A 22,766-nucleotide genomic window follows, 5' to 3' on the forward strand; every position below is an offset into this window, starting at 1 on the left:
ACTCCCTCTCGTATAGGGGAGGGTCCGGTCTCGGTTGGGATTCGAACCCACGCCGTCGAGGTGGTAAGCCCCGGCGCTCGTGGGCCGATTTTCCAACCGGTGCTACCGCTCGGTTGTCGCGGAGCCCCCGCGTAAATTGTATTAGAATAATTGAATTTTCTAACACGGTTTCCCATTTCCGAGGATCGTTTCTAAGCTATAGTTTAGGTAAAACTGCTTCTCTATAAACCTTAACATTGATATATTTTAATGGTAATAAGTCTTGGGAATGGTTTCATTACCTATTTTGCCTTTACATATTAGACATGGCACTGTCAACGTAGGATTTCAAACCGTACACATGTCAAGAAAGAAAGAAGACTTCGGTGTCCTTCGTGGAGATGATGAAACTTTTGGTTTACTGTTTAAAATACCAACATGGATGACATAGCATTGGTAAGTACGATAGAATGATTCAAGATGGTATGTATAAAATATGAAACCACATTTATATTCAAACTTGACCTTTTCCTGATACAGATAAAATATTTCTGTTCATATATTTGAACACATGATTGTCCAAAGTATATACAGAGCGATTTTTTAAGACCTTAACACCACGGTTTCAACATATTGGGCTTTGCCATGTCCTAGTGGCATACATACACACCTGGTACCAAGCAGCAAAGACCGATAGAACGGAGACGGTATTTCCAATGGGCTGCAAGATTAATGATTTCACTGACAATTGACGGTACAAAATAGATAAATTATCCGGTTCGTTTCTTTCGATAATCAAACGCATCCCTGGTTTAAGGTCGGTTTCGCTTTGGGCAAGCTGTTTCTCAAAGCTGTTTGACCCCAGGCTGACGGAGGCAAAGGAGAAGCGACAACAAATCGGCTGACAGCGTACAAGATCAACATGTGTGAGCTCCTTCTGCCCGAAGACATGTATGTCCTTGTTGTAGGACGGTCCACAGCAAGCCATACTAAGACTTTGAACGCATGAATTTAGCTCGACAAGATTTGGGTGGCATTTGACCGATTTTTGACATTTTTTCTTATATCGAACTCCCAAATGGGATGCATTATTCGGTCGATGCATTGAAAACAATCCTTTTGTGATGAATGTTGTTATCTATTGGCTGTCACTCGCATATTTTAAAATGAACAATTAAGCGAAAGCGCACATGGCACCATGTGAGTTCGTAAAACATGTTTTAGCAACGAAGGTATTAAACAACGGTTACGCGGTTTGTCTTAATTGGTAATTTGATTTCATGATGGATGTTATTTGATCTAGCTGATTGTGACACGTTGTGTATATTTTATTTTTAAACCTTGTAAATAATTATTGGAGTCCAAAGCCCAACAAAAGCATAAATATATTATATTGTAAAAATAATGAATATATAATTTAGCAGTAAGCTATTATGTATAGTACAGATTTTATGGAGCATGCTTCAATGAGCAAAACGGTTGAATGAAAGCGCATTCTTGAATATCAATATTTTGTTTTTCATCAACTTACTTTTGTAGGATTATCTTTGCTGTATATTTTTATAACTTAAATATGATACCTATTATTCATTACATTAGATCTTTGTAGTGAAGGGATGTACAAGTATACAATAAAGTGAAATTGAAGGAAGACCACAAATCGCTAAGAATTTTGCCGGATGATAAATCGTATTCATGAAAAGCATTCCAATCAATCAGGACAATGGGCTTCAAGATACACCGGTTTTGCTTGATATCTCTTATGACAATGCGTATTTGATGCGTTAATTCAAATATTCGCAACAACACTCTATGAACACGGTCCAACACCACCAAATCCCCAATAGATAATAAGTGTGCATTGAACGTTAGCTGGCTAGTTGTTCGTGAATTCCCCACCAATCAAGAATGTCGAATGAAACATTTTCCGAGGGTGCTAAAATTTCCACGAAAACTAATATCGTTACATGCTCAGTCGAGCAAAGTTAAATTGATTGTTGGATTTGCTTACGCCTCGATTCCCTGAAGGATCGTTTCACAATTGAATCAAATCAAACATCTTCTTCGATTCCATTTACAGAGATGTTGTTCCTAGACTGGATGTGGGTTTTTCTGGCAATGGGAATTTGCAAACAGACAAATTTAATTGATCAACATCGGAGAATCAACAAGAACTCCAAGTGCCATTGTTGAAGATTTTCAACGGGGGGGTTTCATGGATTTACAGCAAATAAATTGATGATATCAAGGAAAACCCAATCTCCTTTAGTAGAAAACATTATCTGAGATTGAAAAAATCCAATAACATCCCGTTGTTTATGATTTTTCCCTTTCCTACTGCCGTTTTATTTGGAAAATCGAATTCATTGGAACATTACTGATCCCCGTTTTCGTAGAATAAGGTGGCTAATGAAACCATGGTGCATATAAACAAAGTCATGTTAAGCGGCTCGGAATGTTTGTGTGGCAAACATAAAAACTGCTCCGTCATTAAGCCGTAAATTTAGCGTCCAAAGTGAACTTTTTCTTGATTTGATTTTCATGAAAGTTTCCCAACAAAATTTCCACGGGAAGCGTGGTGGAGCGCCAAATTGAACGATTCTGTTGTATACTTCAATTAAGTAAATATGTGTCCCCATCCAGTAGAGTGCTAGAGGTAAAACTAAAACGGAAAACCAAAATAATCTCCGCTGCAAATGTAAAATACAAAACAATTTGATTTAATTTGATTCGTACGAGGATAGAACAAAGAAAATAAAGAATTCATCGCCTGATAAACATCATTGATCGTCAAATGTAAAAACACTTATCGAAAGGTTTCTTTTCGTTTGTTGTACGTTTGGTATTTAGTAAGGATTTTTGTATATCTTTTTGTCCTTTTGTCCTTCTGTTTATTGATCTTATTTATGAGGATCCAACCGAGAAAGTAAAACCTCCACCTTTTCTTGTCTAACTTATGCAAAGATTTATTACACATGTTTTCTATGATAGAATGTAAATAGAAGAGTATTAAAAAGACAATTGTTTTTTTTATATTTTACCCCCAACTCCACCTCCAACAGAGTGGATGATTCGTATTCGCATCCTAAAAGCGTGGATGTTACCCTGAGTGAGAATGCTTTGGGTTAGTATTCCGTGACACACTGGTGCATCACAGATTGGTGCGGCGTGCTCAATTAATTAGCGCTAATGATTTGAAAATCCACACATTTCAATCGGCGCATAATGGACCCTGGTCGGATCGATGGTGCTCAACTTCGGCCACAATCCTTAACCGTGTGACATACGCGAACGATGGTCCGGACACCGGACGAAGACTGGCGCTTTCCCATCGGGTTTGCGCTGAGAAGGGACAACGGCACCGCATGATTGAATGGTAATTGGAAAAAGCTAAGCATTGAACTGACGTCATGTGGGGTTCGGTCAGACGCGGGATGAGACATAAATTTGAATAAACCGTTGATCATGGTGGTGCGCTGTGGAGCCGTGGTTGGGTAGATTTTATCAAATCTCCATTAAACTAATTGATGTGGTGCCATCTGCACTTTATAGGGTTTCGAAGAACCAAGCGCATATGTTGCACATCGCGAACCAATTACTTACGGATGGGAAAGGTTGCGCTCCCTACATCCTCATGTTGTAGGCAATTACTGTTCCTTTGAACACTTATAACTATTCAACCACAAATCATATGTATAACATACTTCCCTTCAAATGGGTTTTCATGCATTTTAATAAGTTTGAGCTGTTATTTTGCATTCATTAGCAGTTAACCTAAACGATATTTAGTATCAAAACTTTGTTTAAAACGTTGATGCAATATTGAATCTTTCTTTGCTGTACTAATAAATCATACTCCATTATTTTATTTCTTTTGTTTACACATGGATAGTACTATAAGTCATCTAGCAGCTGTTCAAATTCTCACCGTTGGCTTTTTTTCTGGAAACAGGTTGTTTCGAAGGCTAGAAAAGGGTACCACCCTATCCATTGGCACGAGTTGCGTAGGGTAGAGGTACAATATTGAACATTAAACATCATTCGAAACTACTTATTCATGCCATGCGCCATGTGCAGCGCGATGTCAATCGGTCGTGAAAAATGAAAATGCTTTACAAGACGATGCGCTTGTTCCTCGCGAAGTATAGTGTGATACAATAACGAACCGAGCAAAAACGAAGATGAGGAAAACCCCAAAATCGACTGCCATTCAACGAAGCGGTGACTGGTGTCACATGGTTCGTCCCGGAAAAGTGCTACGAAGCGGTTCCCCTTGTTTTCGCCACTCCATTGCATTGCCGAGAGAGTGTTTTTATGAGGTTTTTAACAAGCACAAGAACTTTTGGTGTCGTGGAAAATAGTCCATACTCATATGCATTCTTGCACGGCACGAAAGCAGAGTAAGCAGCTGATGGTGAGAGTCAATGGCAGAGAGATCCGGTTGTGAAGCATTTTTTTGTTTTCCGTCCATGCTGACTTGCAGCTGTTTCCGCGCAGCGCTAGACTATCGACAGTTTTTCGGTCGGTGCATAGTTTTTCGTGTCGAAGAGGAGGAAAAATAAGGCGATGCACGTAGTGCGATTGTGAAATGATCAGGCAGAACGCACGTTGGCAGAATAACAATAAACTAAGAAATGATTTGCATCAATGGAACGCAACGATACGACGGAAACCAAAGTCAGTCTCTTCGAAGAGTTTTATATCTCACTTTTCATCAAGGGTTTTAAAACCAGCCATCAGAAAAACATGGAAAGTAATATTCGGAAAGAAATTGTCTAAAGACATTCGAAAAATTTGCGCATTGTGATATATAATACAAATACCTCGATAATAGGATGTGGTTTTTGCTTCAGTTAGAATATTTCTCTTTCACCTCTACCATGCGGAAGGGTTCGATTAAGAACGTGCCAACGCAATTAAATCCACCGCATGGTAATATTTTCATGGTTATTAAAGCGACTGAAGAACTCCATGAATTCGCTTTTATTTTCACACTCCAAACGGGTGTGAATTAACGAGAGCGACTTATTCGTGCCATTATCTTTCATCAGCAGGATTCGCGGAGTTTCCAGACAGCACGCGTGTGTTTAATTTTTCTTAAATTTGAAATATTAGAATTAAAATTCAACCTCTGCATTTCATTTTTCAAGTGCGTATAACACAGATATAACTTTCGACCAAACAAAAATCAACGTGCAACAACTTTTCGTACAACTTTTACCAAGTATTTCGTTCCAGCAAATGCCATTTTCTGTGGCCAGACAAAGTTATGAAACTATGATTTATTAATTACAAGTTGTTAACCAGAGCGAGACCAATTGTGTCACCATGGCGACGGTGCTACGAACGAACACAAGCCAACGGGTGATAGTTACGCTATCATCACCAACGAGTTCATTGTTTTCTCGAGAGCAAGTTTTCCGGAAACAAATTTACACGTGTTCGCACCCTTTTGGAATGATTTTCACGGTGTTTCCAGTTTACTGTGTGTGCAGTTTAGGATTGCAGTGAGTTTGTGAAGAACAGTCGGAGCATAGTCGGCTGCGAAGCTGATGCAAAACTTGGTGAAGGCAAGAAACTCGTGAACTCTGACGACCTATTGGCCTTGCAGAGGCGAACGGTTTTCGGTCGTGGTTTAGAACATTACTCATGCACGTTACGATGCGATGCAAGTTGGGATTTTTTTCTCACAAGGTCAAAATTGTTATATTACACGACATCTTCAAGGTAGTGTTGCTCTTGGGGAGATGATAATAAAAACAAACACACAAAACAAAAGCGAAAACTTTGAAACCAGCGGATCGCAAACCCTGCCGTAGCGTTTCATATCTTCCCTTTGTACGCTACAAGCATTTTCTTAACGAAACCCACGTAGTAAGGTGCTTAAAAGAGATTTGCATATTGTCGGGGGAAAAGTATGATCATAAATTGTTTTTTGAAAGCGTTTCAGTTCGATAGAGACCAGAGCGAACGTTTGGCCTTTTCGGAGCATGACTTCCGCAATTCGCTGGGGTCCTTTTGCGACGCTAAGCATGACCCGGAAAAAGTGGGCTTCCGAAAATGGCAGACTTGAATTTTAATGATTTTCAGCTGTTCCAAAGGATGCAGCTCAGTTCCGGTGCGCTTGGTGTTGGTGAGGAGTTTTTGTCGAAGCTGAAACGAGTCCACTGCTGCCAAACCAAAGCGTAGAAAAGCTCATAAGCTGCACTAATTTACATGGAGTGTGAGTTTTAATGCAAGCCTAATTATGAAATTTTCATTACAGCACTGGACGGTCGTTTTCGGAAAGCATAAACTCCTTCGTTCTCGCACAAAAAAAAACATTTCAAACGTTCGATATACGAGTTCTGCAACATATTTGTAATTTTTACTGTTTTTCTTATATATAATGGCGTATATAATACAAATTTTAATTTGTAATACAATAATAATGCTGCTGTTAATCAAAGCAATAAATATTCCTCACACACATGTACATCCATAAATAGTCTGTAATGTCTGACCATGTTATTTATAAAGATTTATTGCATCCTTGAAAATTCCTTCCTTGGCACCGTTAAAAAAGAACTGCTTGAAACGTCCTCCGATAGTTAATCGAACACTCGATCATAATTACGGCACCAATTCCCAAAGGGAGGAGACATAAATTCAACAACCAATTTGGCACACGGCACACCATATCACCAAACAGTTCATCGACTTCGCACGTGTGAGTGCGTGTGTGCACACTAAAGAGTTTCCTGTCATCTTCATCAACGAAGCTTACTCAGGAAATTGCGTATCATTCGATAAATATTTGCCAACCACATTGTTTGCTTTCGCCGTGAGCCAGACTCGACAAAGAGGTTCCGTTAAGTAGTGCCCGAGGATGAGTTTGTTGACTCGGCGACACTTTCCCGCTTTCCCGAATTTGATGCCAATCTTGTCTGGTTAATTTTTTTTCATACAAACTGTTTCAGAAGAGGGTCCACTATCGCTTTGGTGCTGTTTCGTGATGTGGGACACAAAAACCAATGTGTGTTTGGCTCATGTTTGATCACATGTTGTTGACAACAAAGGAGTTTTCCTAAAACAGAATAGCCTTTAAACTGCACCTTAAATTGCAGTTCATTAGCATCGTTTGAGCCTTACTATAGAAGAGTCTTCTTCTTCTTGTTGGCGTAACGACCTCTTGGTCATGCCTGCCCGTTAAGGGCTTACGAGACTTTTTCCCTTTGAGTACGTGGGTAGTCACTCCCTCTCGTACAGGGGAGGGTCCGGTCTCGGTTGGAATTCAGACCCACGCCGTCGAGGTGGTGATCCCTGGTGCTCATGGGCCGATTTTCTAATCAGCGCTATCGCTTGGCAGTCGCAGAACTCCAACGAGTCTTGATCGTTTGACGAATCAGAAAGCGAAACAGGGAATTACCGCTCGAGATAACATAATCAGTTCACGCTCTCGACTCAGTTTGTGGTACGAGCTGATGTGTATCATAAAGCTATGGGTCACCCAGTAAGAACAAGTTTTTGCCAAAATATGTTCGTGATCAATTGGCTCAGTGTTGGTGATGATTGTGCACGCGTTATCGCTCAGAACACACACTTTGTATTTCTTGCCTTCCCGAGCCAAACGAATTCGCACGATCCTCAGTCGTGTTTCATCTTTCGTTCTGATTGTGCGTTTGAGTGCTTTGAATTACAGCAAATTGAGAGTCATGAATAATAGTAGTTATATGTTGGTGCTATGTTTTGGTGTAGTTTTATCTGCCCGGCTGACAATGGCAATAGGAGGTTTCGAGATGGAGCTTTTAATGACAAAGCTCGATTACTTGCAAGACAAGCTGCAAGAGGTGGAGCAAACTATGAAAAGTTCGCTGAAGGTGAATACCGAGCACAAGTTAATTGAAAATACGATGATAATGGAGAAAAATATCAACTATTTGTAGGAAACGGAGCTTCGTCTACAGGCCAAAATGCATGCAATGGAAGACTCTTTGAAAAAGGTACGGAAGCGTGCAATAGGTGTTGCAATCTTGAAAATCATATCAGTTGAATTTTGTGAAATCAATTGTTGCCTCTTTTGCAGAGTGTGGAGGCATCCGAAGCGAGTACACGAACTAAATTGGAGGAATTGAAGGACCATTTGATGCTCAAAATTGACCACATTCAGGAAACATCGCTAACTGAGCTCAAGAAACTAGAAGAAAATAAGGAAATTCTTGATATTCTAACGAATTTGATGCCTGCCCCTGTCCGTTCATGTCGTCAAGTTACTAAAAAATCTGGCACGTATCTGTTCCGTTTGTGGAAAAATTCGAAACCATTCGAGGTCTTTTGCGAACAAAATAAGTTCGAAGGCGGCTGGACGGTAATCCAGCATAGGTTCGACGGTTCAGTTGACTTTTATAGGAACTGGACGGAGTACCGCAACGGATTCGGGAATGTAAATGGCGAATTCTGGCTCGGGCTAGAATACGTGCATCAAATTACCAAAAACCGACCGCATGAACTGCTGGTGGAAATGAAAGATTTCCACGGAAACTACGGATACGCTAAGTACGACGAGTTTGAGATAGGGGACGAATCGGAGTTGTATGTGTTGAAGAAGTTAGGGACATACTCAGGGACAGCAGGAGATTCGATGACGACCCACAAGAATCACAAGTTTAGCACATTCGATCGCGACAATGACTCAGGTCCTGATAATTGTGCTAAGAATGCGCACGGAGCCTGGAGGTACACCAACTGCCTCCTTTCCAATTTGAACGGGCGTTATCATAACACAAGAAGAGATGGTGGTGCGATGGTGTGGTACGATTTCAAAAAAGACGTTCGTGGTTTGTCTTACTCACGAATGATGATTCGCGGTATTATTAATTAACGAAAACATAATGCGATTACCTCGTCAGTGAAGATGTTCATCAGCTTCAGCATCTTTGTCCCCTCTCTCCCTCCTCTTCCAAATTAAAGTAATAAACCGAGAATTTTATACAAGCATTGCTATGCACAGCAATTGCTTTTGAATAAAAACCTGTGAAATAATGAAATGTTCGTTTGCATTCAAAGAGAAAAAAATCAAAAAAGAAAGAAACAAGGGTGAAGAAATAGATTCAACCAAATAAAATTTTCTTCTTGGCGTAACGACCCCGAGTTAGTCATGCCTATCCGTTAAGGGCTTACGAGACTTGTTTTCCTGTTGTACGTGGATAGTCAGTCCTCTCGTACAGGGGAGGGTCCGGCGCTCATGGGCCGATTTTATAACCGGCGCTACCGCTCGGTTGTCGCGAACCCCCACTATAGAAGAGTACAATTATTAATAAACGAAATTATCATCGATTGGAAAGACGTCAGTTGAAATGAAAATTTGATAGTAAACTTTTCGTTGATCAAACTGTTTAAGGAAATTAAGAAAAAATGTTTTCTAAATTTCAAATAGTATCAATTTTCCAAGTTCGTAGATAAATATTTAATTGATAGTACTTCCATAAGTAAGACTCTCTTGAAAATAGCCACAAACCCAGAGAAACGCAACTTCACCACTTGCATAATGTTGTATGTTAAAATTTATCGCCCCAAGAATGTGTTCGCTACAATCGTTACAAATCGTTTCACACGCAGACATTGGCGTAAATAATTGAAACGCCCTTTGGCTAACTGTTCATGTCATTGTCTCACCTCTTTCTGTCCACATTTCCTCCCTCCCCATCCGACTTACGAATCCCTTCTAGCTAATTCCAACATCCTACATTGTGCATTCATCGAAGGGTGTATACGGTGGACCGCAGACGTGCAACGAGGGTAGTGTTAATCGTGTTTCAAATGCGCTCATGTTTTCATTCATTTTTCAGTACATCCTGCCCTGGAAAACTCACCATCGTAGCTGTAAAGGATTGTGTAGGGGTGACGGCTGAAATCGGACGCCAAACGGACGCTGGTCAAATAAATGTCTTGCAGATATCCTCCTCATCGGATGCTGGTGAGATTTTGTGTCAGCTTCCGAAGAACATGTTTTAACATTGATAACACTTAAAAGTGCTTTGCTAAACACTTTCCTTTTTCTTTTTAGATCACAAAATAACTTCAAACGTAAATGTACCTTCATTTTGAACATTGTAAACATTTTCCCTGTGACCAGTTTTTCATGGAAAAATAATGACTTTTGTGTACAAAAACCACCTTGATGAATCCATGCGCCTTTCCCGGTAGGGTATCGTATGTTTCATTTTAAATCGCAATGATCAGGAAGTGGACATAGTGTTGCGTACGGTTATGATCCCTGTCCGCGAAGGTCGTAAATTCTCTGTGCGTCACCGAACCTAATAACTATCTGCATTCGCAGTACTGACCGAAAAAAAAGAGCTGCAAGCTTCATAAAACCGACATAGTGTGGTTTCATCCGATGCAAACCTGGCATGCGATGTACCTTTAGTTACACGCGTTGGCGTGGAGAAAGCATACAACGTCACGTGGCTCTACTGTAGCTGGCTGTACATCATCTGAGGCATTCTCTTCTTTTTGTTGCTAGTTATGCGAATTTTCCAACCATCCTGTCCGATGGTTCTAATCTCCATGGAGCGGAATGGCCATTTATGTGGTGACAGTGAATATGTTTGTCGCTTTTCCCTTTTTTTCTCACTTTGCCTTTCGGTACATATGACCAAAACGAGTGAACACAGCGAAGCAGATTGTGTTCTGCTGCATCGGAATCCAAATGTTGCCGGTATGCTTGTTACGATTTGCCAACAGCGAACCAGCGATCCTTCCTGCCTTTCTCTCCTCTCGACATTAGAATGTCCGAAACGACGCCACTAACGCCAACACGTGGTTTTATCAGTGATGTGAAAAATCCACCACCAAACGCCAGCCAAACCGGCGGGACGATACCGAATGTGAAGGTAAAAAAAATGTCAGTATGAAAATCGGTTTGCTTTCCTACTTTTTTTTAGAACTTCTTTCCACGTGCTCTAGATCATTCGTATGGCGTGGAAAGCGGATGGAGCATAACACAAACGGTTGTCGAAAAATCATTCCCAATGGTTTAGTTGAGCAAACAGCTCGATTTTTCGGAGACGTCTACGAAAATGTTTGATCAAGGCAACATTGATGCGTTTGAATAAAAGTCCTGAAAAGCAATTCAAACGAAGAAAGGAAAAGTCTACGTGGAAGGTATGAAACCTAATGAAAAATAGCGATTTTAAAACCTAACTTCATTGATCAACCAAATATTATTAACAAATGATATTTAAAGTGTTCAGTAAGTGTGTTTAAAATCTTACAGAACAATTAGTATGGCAAATACGATGTAAGTTTTCAAAGTTATTTGAGATTTTTTACTTTTTCAATTATGTGTCAAATCAAAAAGTGTACCTTTCCAACGTTGTTATATCGTTTAGTATGTCCATTTTCATTCAAGCCACTCAAAGTCGTCTGTTCTTGCGCATTCTACTAAGTTCTTCAATTCGAAACGAGATCCACCTATCCGTTTCCCCCATTTCCGGATCGTTGTAGGAGTTGTGTGCCGTAGGAAAAAACGACGCTCTGCTCTAGTACTACCACTCGCTTATACATTTCGCTTATCAGGTTGGTTTTTGCGCAAATAGCTTTTTCCGGCTCGGATAAGCACTCACCTATGGCAACGCCAGGTTGGTTTACCTAGCAAGAACGATGGAGAAAGTTAAAGCAGAGGAGGAAACACGGGATGGAGTGCAAATAGAACATCGGGGAACGATTAAAAGAGTGCGACACGACGATTTGAGATCGAAGATATGGCCAATTCCAACCAATGATGGAAGGTAAACAATAGGAACTGCAGTTGGTGGAAGGATGGTGATGGGCGGATGTGGCCAGCAAAAAACAATACCGGGTTTCCCTTCGGTTAAGCCACAACCATGTGTAGCTTGTTATGCCATTCCCGCAGGGTTGAAAGCGTGGTGCAGTGTTTGTTCCCAATGGTGTCATTGATGGAAATGTAGGGAGACGCAAGAAGGAGACGTCTGTAGGGTGTGTGTGTGTGTGTGTGTTTTTTTGCACACAGCGTCGGGTGGAGCTTCCGAAGCGATGGCGACACAAAAAAGCACTTTTAGCAAACAGTTTATCTTTGACGCAGCTCAAGGACCTTCACAGATAACCGGAACCCGGTTGTTTTTTTTTTCATTGTTGCCGGCGGAAAGTGTAAAGAGTGTTACAATGCCGGAACTGGTCATCACCCCTGGCCCGTACGTACCCGGTTCTTCGCCGATCCAATTCCATCCGATGTGATGTGAAACAATGCGATAAAAATTAACCCTAAAACAAAGTGGGGTTACGAAGGGGTGGCAAAAACTGAAAAAGAATATTCACATGGCTCGGAAAAACGGATTTGTGTGCTTCTTTGTTATGTTTCGGAATTGAAAATCACATCGGGTGCAACAACGATACTGCGGGTGAGATGAAAAGGGGATATTTGTCTAATATGTCGCATGCAATTCGGGAAGATGAGTAAACGGACAGATAGCTTCGTGTGTTGGTGGAGATAAGTAGAGATCCTATAAGTGAGAACCGTCTGGGGGAAACGACTGCATAAAGACATTAATTAGTGTACATGAAAACATGCCAATAAAAGAAAAGTTTGTTTGAAAGAATGGTTAGAACGGCTAAGTTACAATAAAGATAGTTAATTCTATTCTTTTGATATGAAACTTACTCGTAAAGCATGAAAAAATTAGAAACTAACTGAAATTTGGTAGGTTTTTATTCACAACAATTGAATGAACCTATCTAGCTAAATATATCAAGCTTGCTTTTTTTCATGGTATAAATAATGGCCATTTTAAACGACCATCATTTACTTAAAGATACCGCTACAACATCTTCATACAAACAATTGCGTAGATGCAGTAATATTAGAATGTTTCTCTCGTTACAAATTAGCCTGAGAACCAGGCAACTATTTATTCACCGATTACCGGTACCTTCTCATGCTGACACAAACTAATCGCTGGCCAATTTGTAACAGGTCCACTTAATTATGCGACCCTCAATAATGTTCCGATGGAGGGTCATAAAAAATTACCACGATCGGGAAATTTGCGAAATTAATTCCTCTCGAATTTTTTATCTTAAATTGCTTATAAGCAATATTAGTTTTGTTCGAAGCAAATGTGTTAAGATTTATGCATCGCTTAAAGGCAGCACTAACAATGTTAAGCGTAGAGGAACGCAAAATTAACTTAACTTGAAGCAAGAAATTCCAAAAATATTATGGTGGAGCATTGGGCTGAATAAAACTAAATCCCTCATGTAATTGAACAAATAGATACGCATGGAAAACATCGGGAAGCGAATTCCCAAATGTCCAATCGCAATGGGATCAATGTCATGACATTGGATCAGATTGTCAATCAGGAAAGGAAACGAAAACCAGAAAAACAGAAACAAAAACGATGGCAGTGAGGTGGAAAAAAATGTTATCGGAATTTTGATTTCCCCTGGTGACGAGTATCTTCAAATACAGGAAAAGAACACGATACCTTTTTACATAGCAGCTCCTAACATAAGCTAACAAGGGAGTTTCTGATTTCGGTTCAACGAACGCGTAAATTTCCAAGTTAGATGAGCTTTTGCCAATATCAACAAGTTATCGAGTTTGACACATTAAGTTATTTCAATTATTGGTTGTTTTTTTTGCAAAAAACTTTTTTAAAACTCATTGATCTCAACAAAATGCCTGATTCGTTTTAAACTTAAATTTAAGCAGAGTTGTCGCTTCCTTAACCCACTTTTATTGTTTCTTTTAAGTCACCTATGTTCAGGGATGTCTCATTCTAAACAAAACTTTAGCTCATCGTATTCCGTTTTAGTGGGTACTGGACCGAAATTGACTCCAAAACGAATACTCAAAATCCCTAAAATAGAAATCGATGCCAGCTACCTAGGATCGGCTTATAAACTGCATTGAGAGAGCATCGGCACCTCTGGTTTTCAAACTAGACGATCATGATACAGTCCCTACCTTAATAGCTACATTATTGCTGAGGCCGAACGCAATCTCATCTCTTTCCATTCCCTCCTTCGGTAAAAAGGATTCGGGCCCACATCAAGTCTAGTTTTACGGCTTCGGGCTAGATTTAAACCGGTAAAGCCACAAGTACATAAAAAAGGACAACCTTTTGGTCTGACTCTCACCGACGGGTCAGTTTAAGTTCGATCGAATTCAATTATCTGTGAAACATAAATTTCGAACGAGAAGGTGAAAATTGTTTGATTGGTTTTATTGAGGTAAAGTGGAGAAACCCCAGCCAAATTTTGTCTTTCTTTTGTTGTAAATTATTAATTATTATCTGAGATTTAGAAAAAAGAAAAAGCAAACGCAATTCGTTTAGAAAACAAAACAAAAGAATGAAATACCTTTGAAATCATTTTCAATTCAAAATTGTTTCCCTTCCGGTACTATTTGTCCACCGTTTAAAATCCAACCTTCTATCCATTAGGAAATGTACGATTTTTAAATTATTCAATTTGTCCCTTTGAGGAATGCGAAATTCAATTTACTTGTTGCGATAAGAAATTTATCTCAGCCATCTGTGAAATCGTGTTTCAGTTGGCTTACTCTCGTCACACTTTCCAGAATTCCTCCGGTCCTTTTATTCGCAGACACACGCATTTTCAATTCCGAATCCGCTCAAAGAGGCTATTACACACTACCATCATTATTTAATGTCAAGTGTAGTCAACCACGAGCGTACGAGCAAGATTCCACAAATTGAAGTGCTTTAAAACAAATTTCTTGATTTCCCGAAATGCGTTTCATATTGCAATACGTGCCCTACTTTAGCCAAAATTTGAGGACAATCCATGTGTTATACGGGAGAAACTGTGTTGTGGGAGAAAGTTAAAGAAATATATGAACTTATCCTTGTTTAAAGCAAATGGCAGCGTTCGTTCAAAATATTCCATTAGCTTTCACGTTTCGTTCGGGAATATTAGATTGCAAGCCGGCACACTGACGTTGATCTTCCGGTTGGTAAATTCCCGAACCATCACCATCACAGTTCTTGGTGACACTTTGCAGTGTGTGTCCACTGCTTCTTTGAGGAAAGTTTATGCGTGGTCTGGAGCCGCTTGTTTAACGCTGCCTTCATTTCCTTATTCCGGTTGGTTTTGGGGCCACTTGGAACTTTTTTTTAAATTCGAAAGGAACGATGATGATGAGGAAGCGGATATCCAATTAAGCGCCCTGCTATCGTGCAGCATCGTATTTCGCTGTGGTATTAATTAAACCCGACTGATGAACGCAACGAATAAAGTAACCAGAGAGAGAGAGAGGAATATAAAAGAATTAAAATAATAAAAAAAACAAAGGCCTTAGACTCGTATTTACTCGAGTTTGCTTTTAATATTGAGCGTTCTATGAAAACGACCTCGATTATCATTCAATGCTCTTATCTGTAAAAAGAAGTAGTAAAAGGTAAACTTTAAAATTGAGTGTTGTTCTAGTGAGAACTTTTAAATACTATTTATAATAACATTTCAATGCTAGCCTAAACTAAAACCTAAAATGATTTTTTTCTATTTCAATTAATCATATGAAACATGCCAACAAAAAGAGTTTCGACCGAAAGTTTGTATCGTGTTTGTATTGGATAACGTTTTACTTGAGAATACATTTGTCTATCATTGTTAGTAAAAACGCTGCGCTTTGATTTCGTAGGTTAAAGAAAACAATACCAATATTTCCTACAAAGAACAAAATCCGGTCGATTAAAACGGTTCCAAATTTAACACAGATTCAAAACTTTTAACATTCCGTACCAAGTGAAGCTCGGTTGTGCTTGAACCCAAGCCATTCTAGAGGGTAACTAATTGTTTCTGAAACATTAAATCTTAATTAATTTTATTGTCACGACCAATTACTGGCTTGCGATCATTCAGCTATATTTCTCCTCTAAGCTCACATAATTTTAGTTTGGTGCCACTTCAAAACGCTTGATAGTAAAAATCGTATACCGGTACTGCTTTCGGTTCTGTTCTTAGTAGGGAACTTCGTAGGGTCGATGATTCCGGGGAGCTTAGACCTTCGGTACTTTATGGCGTAGAAGTAAACATGAGAACTAGGGAGCATCTTATGGCTTTTTAGTGCAATAGTTTTCCTGTGCCCAACAACAGCTTCATTTCTTGGAGTTTAAATTCACCCTGAAGTTGTAATTTTGTTCCAATGACCATAGCATGGACAATGTAGTTTCAAAAAAGTAAACTCAACATTGTTGTTGTAAAACTCTAAAACGAATAATAATTACCCTCGTACCGAAAATGAACGAACGCCATAGCTTATCAAAATGATAATCTTCTGTGGAGTCGCTTCAACGTAACTATTTTCCTTGACGATGAACTTGACAAATTTGTGTGATATGCTCCTACCACCATATTCCTGGAGGTAGGCCTGGTCTTGATCCTCTCAGGAACGTTCGGCGATGACTCAATGCTACTTCAGCTCTGCGGAGGCTGATGTGATGAATGCAAGCTTTATCAAATGGTTGCGGTTGTCGGCTTATCCATGGTTCGTCCTGAACTCTGGTGCTTCGAGTGAAGTTGCCTGGCCGGTGCACTGGCTTCAAAATATGTTGCAATTTATTCCAGATTTTCGGATCCCATGCAAAATGTACAGCTGCGCTCGTAATCTTGGCTTTGGGTGGGGAATTTCAACAAATTAGACACCCTTCATCGTGCCTGGTACAGTTCGGCCTACTCGAAATCAGCCCATGAATCCACATGCTCCTTCCGGCCCAGGCTGAAATGCAGGTTACCCAGCACACACAGCGAAGCGCACTACATAAACAGACAAAGCGGACGATGGTTCAGGTGTATCGTACGTCTCACCTACGATGTTGTTGGCGCGCGAGTGTCCACTTACTCCTTTTCCCTTTTTCAAAACTGCCTGGAGACCGTTCGGCGGAGTCAGGGATACGCTTCCACGGCTGGGCTAGGGTTGCTCCATTATCCTTGAATCCGGCCAGATTTACATTTTACAACGCCCGGGTTGCAGGTGCTTCAACTCGGCGTAAATTTATCGATTTTCGGATTAAGTTGCCCCGCTCGGCCAGTGGACACGATCAGATGCAGGACCACACCACGAATATCACACAAAATAGGACACTACTTCACACACACACATACACATTCAACGCAAAACAAGGGTGATTCGTAACGGCTTCGTAGAGTCAACCAGCACTGGAAGGACGCGTAGGCTGATCTGTTTCAAACCGGTACGACCAACAGATTTCAAGTGTGTCTACGAAACCGTTGGCCTGGTGTTCTGTACTCGGTAAGCCACGTTCATTATTTTCCCTCAAAATCAGGCTTTTTGTCTTGTTGAAGCTTAAGTTCTCTTCGAGCAGGAAAGGAAGAGGAGTGCAAGTATGAATAAATTGTTTGGATTCGTTTTCACTTCTGGCATTATTTATTTCAATACTCCTACCTAAATTCATCGTCGTTTAGATGTGTTCAACATGTTACCCCAATGTAATATGTAATAATATTTATTCTGAAACTAGTAAGTAACTTAGTAATTAGGTAGTAACTTTTTTTACTTTTGACGATGATTGAATGCCTGCCTCCCATGGAGGGATATACCTTATTTATTCCTCATGATCAGGGCTACTTTTAAAAAATTATAACAAAATATGTGAATGAATTTAAATTATACAAATGTTTTCCCTTTTTCTTTACGTCTACTACACACTCCACAGCCCAAAATGATATTGTTCCTACAGGTTGAAGAGCTAACCAAAAAGACTAGTAGTCCTTACAAATAGCCCTAGCAGATTGATTTTACTTTGAACTACTTGATCCGTGCCACGTCTTAATTGAGTGCCGTCCTCAAGAATCATCAATCACCCGACCTGAGTAATCCCAAGTACAACGACCTTTTGTCCAGAGTACTGTTATCTATGGCGGGCCGCTCTCGATCGATGTTGTAATTCAACATGGATTAGCATCAAATGAGTTCGTTCCTCGATCCTACCCAGCCTATTATCCCATAGAATCTAATAAAGAAGCTGGAGCTCTTTTATTTTTTTATTTTTTACCTTCAGACAACCGATTGTCGTTGTGGGAAATTTTCATTCACCGATATGTACCGCATGTGTCCTTGAATTCCGCTGCCTTCTGTGGTTTAATACGGGGAAAACACCATAAGGTATAAGGGAGAGGAACCAACTCTGGCGTCGCACGGACTTATGCAAAAACAAAACAATTCGTTTACTCGTTTCCATTTACCTACCCCATGCACCGGTTCAACAAACGAGGGATGTTTCCAGGCGAGAGATTTACCCTGGAGTTCCTAAGCCCAACCGTAGAATTATAATTAATGGCTCTTTTTGATGCAAAGAAAACCGACCTACAAATGAGTAGTCTCCGGGCTTGTACTAGGTCCTCAAATCATTATACCTCTTCGAAGATTCACAATCGAAACGCGACCATCAGGCAATAGAGTATCGGATCGCAAAGAGAAGGAGATAACAGATCGCTTAAATGATTTTGATTTGATTAGCTCAGCAAATTATTTCATAAGCTTGTTTCCGGATCAGTGATCGTTTGCAAGTAAAATTTCTTCGTTGAAAAGGGTCATAGTGGGCTGTGGCAAATAACTCCAGTTGGCGGAGAATTGATTACCCTCCATTTTTATAAAATATTAAATACGTTTAAATTAATCTAAGTGCCTCATATTGACGCTTTATCTTGACGAGAGCAGGCAGCCGAACAATAAAATGCTTTGGTTTCGCAGATAATGCACACCTGCTGGTTTAATTATTAAGCGGCTTTCCAGCCCACAATCTTTTAATAGATTATTTCCTTTTCAGTGCTTGATAGTTGACTCTCTAAAGTTTCTTCACACCGTTGGAAATGGTTGATAGTAACGTGCGAAATGGTGGTTGACGCCTGTGTCATAAATAATCACATTCCGAAACGGAAGCTCGTGGTCACCAGCAGCGATGGAGCGTTCGAGATGATGCTGCTGACGTGCGAATTTCAACCGGATGCAAATCTCTGGGCTCGTGTTTTGTTCTAGTTCTTCGTAGAGGTAAGCAGATAGAGCAGTTTTGCTGACTGACACAAAACGAATTCCTACGAAAGCCTGCCCGGAAACCAGCGTCGGTGTCTGCAGGCACTGAGTGATTGTTGTCCTCGGGTTTTACATACAAGGAGACGAACGAAATACTCCTATGAGGCCAGGCAGCAGGCGCAACAGCGGCAGTGGCAACAGCACTATTTCATCATCTGTCGTTTATATAACAGATTCACTTTCGTCGGTAAAGAAAGCATCCCCACGCCGGACGCCACCTGGTGACATTTCCCGGATGCTCCCTTATATTCCAGGAAAGGAAACCAACTAAAATTCAGATTTTCGCTTCACCTTTCGCCCGGATCGGATTCTGCCGAGATAGAGATAAATCGCTGTCGGTGGCAGCAACAGCAGCAGTGTTACTCCCGAGGAGGTCGTGATCCTGAACATGAAGGTAGGTCGGAACGGCTGCGAGGAAGGATTTACGCCTTATCTTCATCCTGTCGCCTCGGCATCATTCAAACTCGGGCGAAGGTGCCGGGCCTAACCCGACCCGGCTCCAACTTGCCCGACTTTTTGCCCGTGTTGCTTACGACTACGAGTACCAACGGAGAGAAGCCAGACGCCAGAGTTTGTCCCCACGGCCCGTCGGTGCCGTGTGACAAACTAAGCGGCTTAGTTATAATGCGACTTCGGGACGGGGTTTTACAGGCGAGGGCACGAGATAGTGCAAGCGGTGGTCTCGTAATGATTTTAAACTGCTCCGGTCTGCTGTAAAGAACTCGGTTTCGGGTGGGAAGATGACGGATTGAGTTCCCCGGTGGTGCTCGTTTTCCGAAACAGGAAGATGAAAGTGGGTAAAATTAAATTTTCTTCTTCACAAACGGCTGTCTTCGTGGCCCTCTCCCAACCCTCCGAGAGGAGTTGTACGCCAAAGTGAAATGAAGATTATTTAGCACGAGGAAACTATCACATAAATTAGCTGTTAAGGAAGCGCGTCTTGGGAAACCTTACACTCTCGGTTGAGGTGCAGAAAGCACAGGGTAATGGCAAAGTTTTCGAAAGCGGACGAACGAAAAGCCAGAGCTCTACAGTACAATATTTTCAACGCAATGAAATAAAGATACTAACCAGTACGGGGATAAATGAGATAAACTTTAATAAATTTAACTAGTGCTCTTTGTTTATTTCTACTCAAGAACATAAAATAGTTCTGATTTTAAAAAATCAACTTGCTTTGCTAACCTACTTAATTCTTTGTCACATTTGTTACCAGATAGAATAACGAACGGATTGATAATATAAGTTTTAACATATTTTCGTGTACTAGTTATGATATCTAAACCCAAACCAATAGCTTTAATGTTTGCATTACACATGTATTTCACTTTACTATCCTTGTATTAGATACAATGATAAATATTTGTTTATGCCCGTTGATTTCATTTTCAAAATAACTTTCTATAAACAAACGTACAGGACGATGAGGATTGTATTTTTTTCAATCATCGTATACCGGACCTCGTTGAAAGACCAGGTGCGATGAGGTTCCGATGTTTGCTCTTTTACCTTTGACGATACCTTTTCTCCATTGTACCAACCAAAGCAGGCGGAAACAAACTACAGGAACCGGAAATAGGTAGCATGCTCGTAGCAACTGCTTGGATAGTGCTATAAATTGCTCGCCTGAAGGTAAAAGTCACTCCTGTCCCGTTATCTTGTTGTCCGGTCGAAGGAAATATCAGTTCCGTACATTGCCGGTATAGGCCAAAGTTTGTTGATACAGTTAGAACTGGTCTATAATAATGGTACAAATGACCATCACGTATTATTTATGGCACTTTTGTGCACTAAAAGATAAGAATGAAAGAACCCGTCTCTGTGGGAAAATAAAAATGACTTATGCATGTAAAAAATAGAAGCAATCGATATGCATCATGGACAATTTTTTCGTTGAACCAAAGTTGTTGAGTAATTTGATAACTTAGTTTAGTTGTTTTTGTAATTTGTAACGAATAGGTCCTTTGCTATCTACATTCACGTCATACAGAATCCTAAGGCGATCGATATAACCATTCAACAAGTGGTAAGGACACAAACGAAAATCTTGATTCCCATTGTGTACGAATTCTTTTTGAACTGAAATGTTCGTAAAGGTCTCCTTATGGTAAGGTGATGATGATTGAAAAAGTAACATTTTCGGCATAATAAATGTGGTGCCTATGTTTGTGTACACCTCTTATTGAACTGAGAATCCCCTAGGCACGTTCGGATGCAAAAGAAATGTTTTATTTATACTTCCATCAGTTCAAGTCCATTTCCGAAGAACTTCTTACATAATTCAATTTTCTTCAATTTTGTACCAATTGCAACACCATTTGAATGTAGGCTACCTAATCTTTTCAAAGCAGTTTAGTAAACTTTATATGATTCATTTCAATATCAACTAAATCCTTACAAACTATTGCCAGCTATTGGCAAACTTATTATTGTTTACTTTGAATGAATCTTTTCGGTAAATTGTTGTTTCATCAAACTATGAAGACAATAACATAGTAATTTTGAATTCACTCGCTTTCTTCATTCATTCCTCAGAGGGATGTTTCAAAATAAAATACCGAAGACCCTGAAACCAAGTAGAAAACGACAAACCCAGAAAAAATTCAAGCATGACGAGCTGACACATAAACAATAAAACGAAAAGTTTAAATTAACGCCTAATCCGACTTAAGAACACGGATTTGGTTCAGCGTCCACTCGAAACAGTTGGGCTCGTTTTCTCCGTCGACACTAACACTTTCTCCACCAAAAGATCTGCCAAAAATTTCCCAAAGACAACGGACACACCAATGAAAAAAAACTGAAAATGCCACACGAGCTTACTTTTTGCTTTCACCGTGGAAAATAATCTGCTCGATAGTAATCTTTAATTATTTCAAACCGTCTGCTTTTAGATTCACGTGCTATAATCAAAGCTTCAAGAATTCTTGTCTTGTCTTGCTTCTTGCAAGAGACAACGTTAGGCCAAAGCATTTTGTAGAGCTGCTTGCGGCAATTTGAACAGTTATGCTTTGACCAAAAACATAAATTCGGAGCCCAGTTAGAGTCTCATTTCATGCTTTTACTAATTTTACAAATTTAATCAGTCAATTTTTTTATAAAGTCCAAAACATCAGAAATCAACAAACATCAGTAGATCTTCCCGCCATGAATTTAATCAGCATTAATACTTCGTGCAATGTTTTTTTAATGGCAGCTAAACCCAATGTAGATTTATTTGTAAAACGTTTGTAATCGTTCCATTCTCCATTTTCTGACGTGTCGCAACGCAAGCAGTTTAAGAAGTACAAACAAATTAATGCTAATTTATACCATGTCCTACACCTTAAAAAACGAGCCAACTGAATGTCGCTAAGAACACGATTAATTCGCGTAATTTCTTCGAATATGATGACTCCGGGGAGACTAACATTCCGCGGCCGTGAGCATTTAATCTTCATTCGGTGGAAAGAGAAATGTCACACCATCCCTCTCGATGAGGAACGGAAGCAGGTGCACGATTGGGCTGTGGTTTTCGGTTAAAGCCCGCCGGAAAGCCGGAAACCGGTATCACTTTCACGGCAGACATCCACAAGCTTAAGCACACAGCTTTCTCATAGCATCACGAAACCGACGTGCCCTTGCGAAGCATAAACGTAATAAACAAATGAAACTCAATTACAGGGATAATAAATTTGCACTCATCATCATAATCAAAATTAATTTATTA

At 40.1% G+C, this 22,766-nt stretch overlaps 1 protein-coding gene across 1 annotated transcript; it reads left to right on the top strand.

Moving 5' to 3' along the window:
* Nucleotides 1-7,736: 7,736 nt before the first annotated feature.
* Nucleotides 7,737-8,839, top strand: LOC131294937 (fibrinogen-like protein A). The gene is made up of 2 exons (XM_058322995.1): nucleotides 7,737-7,838; nucleotides 8,045-8,839. Exons 1-2 carry the CDS (start codon nucleotides 7,737-7,739, stop codon nucleotides 8,837-8,839), a joined length of 897 nt encoding a protein of 298 aa, XP_058178978.1.
* Nucleotides 8,840-22,766: the final 13,927 nt, after the last annotated feature.

This window comes from Anopheles ziemanni, chromosome 2 (genome assembly GCF_943734765.1).
Source record: "Anopheles ziemanni chromosome 2, idAnoZiCoDA_A2_x.2, whole genome shotgun sequence".
NCBI lineage: Eukaryota > Metazoa > Arthropoda > Insecta > Diptera > Culicidae > Anopheles > Anopheles ziemanni.